At 53.0% G+C, this 3,549-nt stretch overlaps 1 protein-coding gene across 1 annotated transcript in view; it reads left to right on the forward strand.

Moving 5' to 3' along the window:
* Positions 1–3,549, forward strand: part of TRIO (trio Rho guanine nucleotide exchange factor) — a 217,751-nt gene that overhangs the window by 72,951 nt on the left and 141,251 nt on the right. The window contains exon 11 of the mRNA XM_005871063.2: positions 2,552–2,743. Coding sequence (XP_005871125.1) covers positions 2,552–2,743 — 192 coding nt within the window. The remainder of the gene's footprint in view (positions 1–2,551; positions 2,744–3,549) is intronic.

Here is a 3,549-nt window from a genome sequence, read left to right on the forward strand (position 1 = left end):
GGGGACAATTTGCATATTAGCCTTTTATTATATAGGATTACATAGGATGTGGCAAAAGAGGCTTTGCAGGTGTAGTTAAGTTGAGGATCTTCAGATGGGGAGAGTATCCTGGATTATCCAGGTGGGACCAATATAATCACAAGAGTTCTTATAAGACGGTGGTTCTCAACCTTGGCTGCACATTAGAATCACCTGGGAATCTTTTTAAAATCCTGATTTCTGGGCCTCATCCTCCGGAAATTCTGTTTCTTTGTTACTAATGTTGTGGCCTCACCCCATAACAAAGAAACAGAATTTCCGGAGGATGAGGCCCGGAAATCAGGATTTTAAAAAGATTCCCAGGTGATTCTAATGTGCAGCCAAGGTTGAGAACCACTGCTGTAGACTCTGTCGGCACCGCATCCCCATGCTGCCCACACAAGGATGACTGCCCCCCCCTCCCCCCGGTGCACTGGGGGCACTTGCTCTGTATGTGTGGGTCAGTGTCCCTGTGGAGGCCACCTCACACCTGTCGTGCTGTGTATTGCATCCGTTTAAAATTTTTCACCTTGCAGGCAGTACAGCATAAAGAACGCACTCTGTGCTTCCTGTTTAAATTCTGCTGGACAACCGCCATTCCACCATCAAAGTCAGGACGTTAACACTGATGCCTGATGACCTTCCAGCCCTCGCAGCCCACGAGGCTGTCACAGCTGAAGGGATCCGTGTAGACCTTCAGTTGTCACGTCGCTGAGGTCCTTGGGCCTGGAGGGTCTTCATTCTCCCTTGACCTTGCGACCTGACCCTTTGGGAGGTTTCAAGCCGTTACTTTGGAGACTGCGTCTCGCTTTGGGTTTGTCCGATGTTTCCTGGTGGTTAGATTCTGGCTACTGTGTATCTTTGTCGGGGGCATCACGGAGTGCAGCTGGGCCCCACCCGCCGGGGGCACACGATTCTAACTTGTCCGGTGCACCTGGTTCACTCTGACCCCTGGGTACGGTGTGCGTCTGCCTGCCGTCTCCACTGGACGGCGAGTCCTTCCCCCTTGGTCGTCAGTACGCACTTTGTGGGAGGTGCTCTGACGTTCTGTAGACTCCTGGTCCTCATCCAGTTTTATTTATGTCAGAGTGGCCTCACAGCTTCCTCGCATTCAGTGCACTGCATCGGCTATGTTTCTGCTCACCTCGTCACCCTGACTGGCCAGCGGAACCTCCTCAGGCCAGCTCCTGTGTCCTGTCCACACTGTTCTTGGGGTTTCCATACTCTTGGCCCCGTAAAATGTCTCAGGGCCATCTTGTAGCGTATCCACTCCACCTGGGACCCTGCCGTCTCTCCTCCTCGTTCACAGCGGTTCCTCCAGTTCTCCGGTGCCGTGCAGTTAACTCAGCTTTCCCCCTTTCCTGTATTTGTAACTCCGTTCCCCACAGTGAGGAACCTGCCTCTCATCATCCTCGGAAGATTAGTGCCCCTGGCCGTCAGCAGCGGGGGTGCAGGGGTGCCCTTGCCCCATCAGGCTTGGACTCCCACAGGGACACCCTCCCCACACTCACTGACGAGTCCTGACCTTGCTCGGCTGGAGAACTAAAATATTGGAGGAGAACGGTGAAGGCCTCAAACCGTTTTTCTTTGTCTTTTATTTTTTAAAATATTTTTATTTTTATTGATTACAGAGAGGAAGGGAGAAAGAGAGAGAGAATCATTGATTGGCTGCCTCCTGCACGCCCCCTACTGGGGATTGAGCCTGCAACCCAGGCATGTGCCCTTGACTGGAATCGAACCCGGGACCTTTCAGTTCACAGGCTGACGCTCTATCCACTGAGCTAAACAACCTAGGGCTCAACCCATTTTTCAAGGGGAGACACAAGGTTCCCGGGACTTCTCGGAAGTCCTGCACCTGCCCCGACCTCTCCCAGTCCCCTCTCACCGATAGTTAACAGTCTCGGGCTCTGGCCTACCTGCTTGTTTGAGGAACCCATCTGCAACCTCTGCTTCAGAGTATTTTTGACACCCGTTTCCCTTATCTTCCAACTCTTTTAAACTCTGGCTATTTTGTAGCCATTATAGTTATTACTTCCTTTTTCTGAGAAAATGTGCCAGTAAGTAGAAACATGTGAAAAGGGGCAGCGACTTACTTACGTTCTTGTGGAATTAACCTGTCACTTGCACTTGGAATGATCATGCGTGCTCATAGTGAAAGGCACAAAACTGGAACTGTCCTCCGTCACAGCACGAGAGAAGTGAAGCGGGCCTTGCGGCTCCACGCCGTCTCCGGCTGTGCAGGTGCAGGGGCTCAGAGCCCCGGATGAGTCAGGACGGCCGGCGATGGCCTGCAGATACCTCTCGCCGCCGGACACGGAAGGGCCGGTCATGAGGTTCGAGGTTTGACTGTCTGAGATAGGACTGGACGAGGCTGCTGATAGGGGTGTAGTAACTGAAGTCAGCTCTTCCGTCGCATTTCTGTTTGATTCGCGGAAATGATCAGGAGCAGCGCAGACTGAGTGCAGTGCCGTGGCCCCGGCCTGGCCGGGGTGTGTTGTTCACCGTGTGTTTCTCTGGCTGTTCTCTCGTGCAGAACACATACACCAATGCGGACAAGTTGCTAGAGGCCGCGGAGCAGCTGGCGCAGACGGGGGAATGTGACCCCGAAGAGATTTATCAGGCCGCCCATCAGCTCGAAGACCGGATCCAGGACTTTGTTCGGCGTGTTGAGCAACGGAAGATCCTACTGGACATGTCAGTGTCCTTTCACACGCACGTGAAAGAGGTGAGAACCAGGAGGGGCAGGAGAGCCCGGGGCTGCGAGGGTCTCTGACACAAGCCGTGACGTGAGAGCGTGGACCAGAGCTGGGCAGTGGTGATGGCAGCCTGCTCCCTCCAGCGGAGCGGTCAGCGCAGACGGGACCTTCCTTGCAGCACAAGCACAGGCAGCCTTTGCTGGGGGTGGCCCGTGAGGGGTGGGCGTCTGGGGAGAGGTGTGGATGAGGAGGTGAGCTGAGCTGAAGGAGATCCTTTAAGTTGGAGAGAGACAGCGTGCACCTGTTTTAGCATAAATAGACGGCCCACACATTGTGGTCAGAGCTGCTGGGTTTCCCTTCTGTGTTAGCCTGTCATGTGGCCCAAGTCACAGTTGCCTTCTGATTTTATCAGCCTGTGTGGCCATTCTCAGATACTAATAAAAGTGAACTTTACAGAATACTGAATGTACCAGACATCAGCATTAATTAAGGCCATATCGGCTTTGGTGATGTCTGCTCAGTGTTAGCTCTGCAATTCGCAATTCTTTTTAAGACTCACACCTGGGAAAAGGTTGGTGCCTGTAACTCTGTCCCAGACCAGGCATTCCAGTCCTGTGTGTTGAGATCTCTGGGCTCTTTACTCTCTCACCCCCAGAGGGCAGAACACAGAATACTACTTGTTTCTGGGGAGAGAGAAGAGGAGATGTTTTCATGGAGATGGTGATATTTTATGCCTGGAGGCTGCATGCGGAAGGTGGTTGATGGAGGCGTTAGCCTCAATTTCACCCTTAAACTTGGGTTTGGAAGCATTCTGGGACCCCTTTCTCCCTCTCCC

The sequence above is a fragment of the Myotis brandtii genome, unplaced genomic scaffold, assembly GCF_000412655.1.
Source record: "Myotis brandtii unplaced genomic scaffold, ASM41265v1 scaffold328, whole genome shotgun sequence".
Taxonomy (NCBI): domain Eukaryota; kingdom Metazoa; phylum Chordata; class Mammalia; order Chiroptera; family Vespertilionidae; genus Myotis; species Myotis brandtii.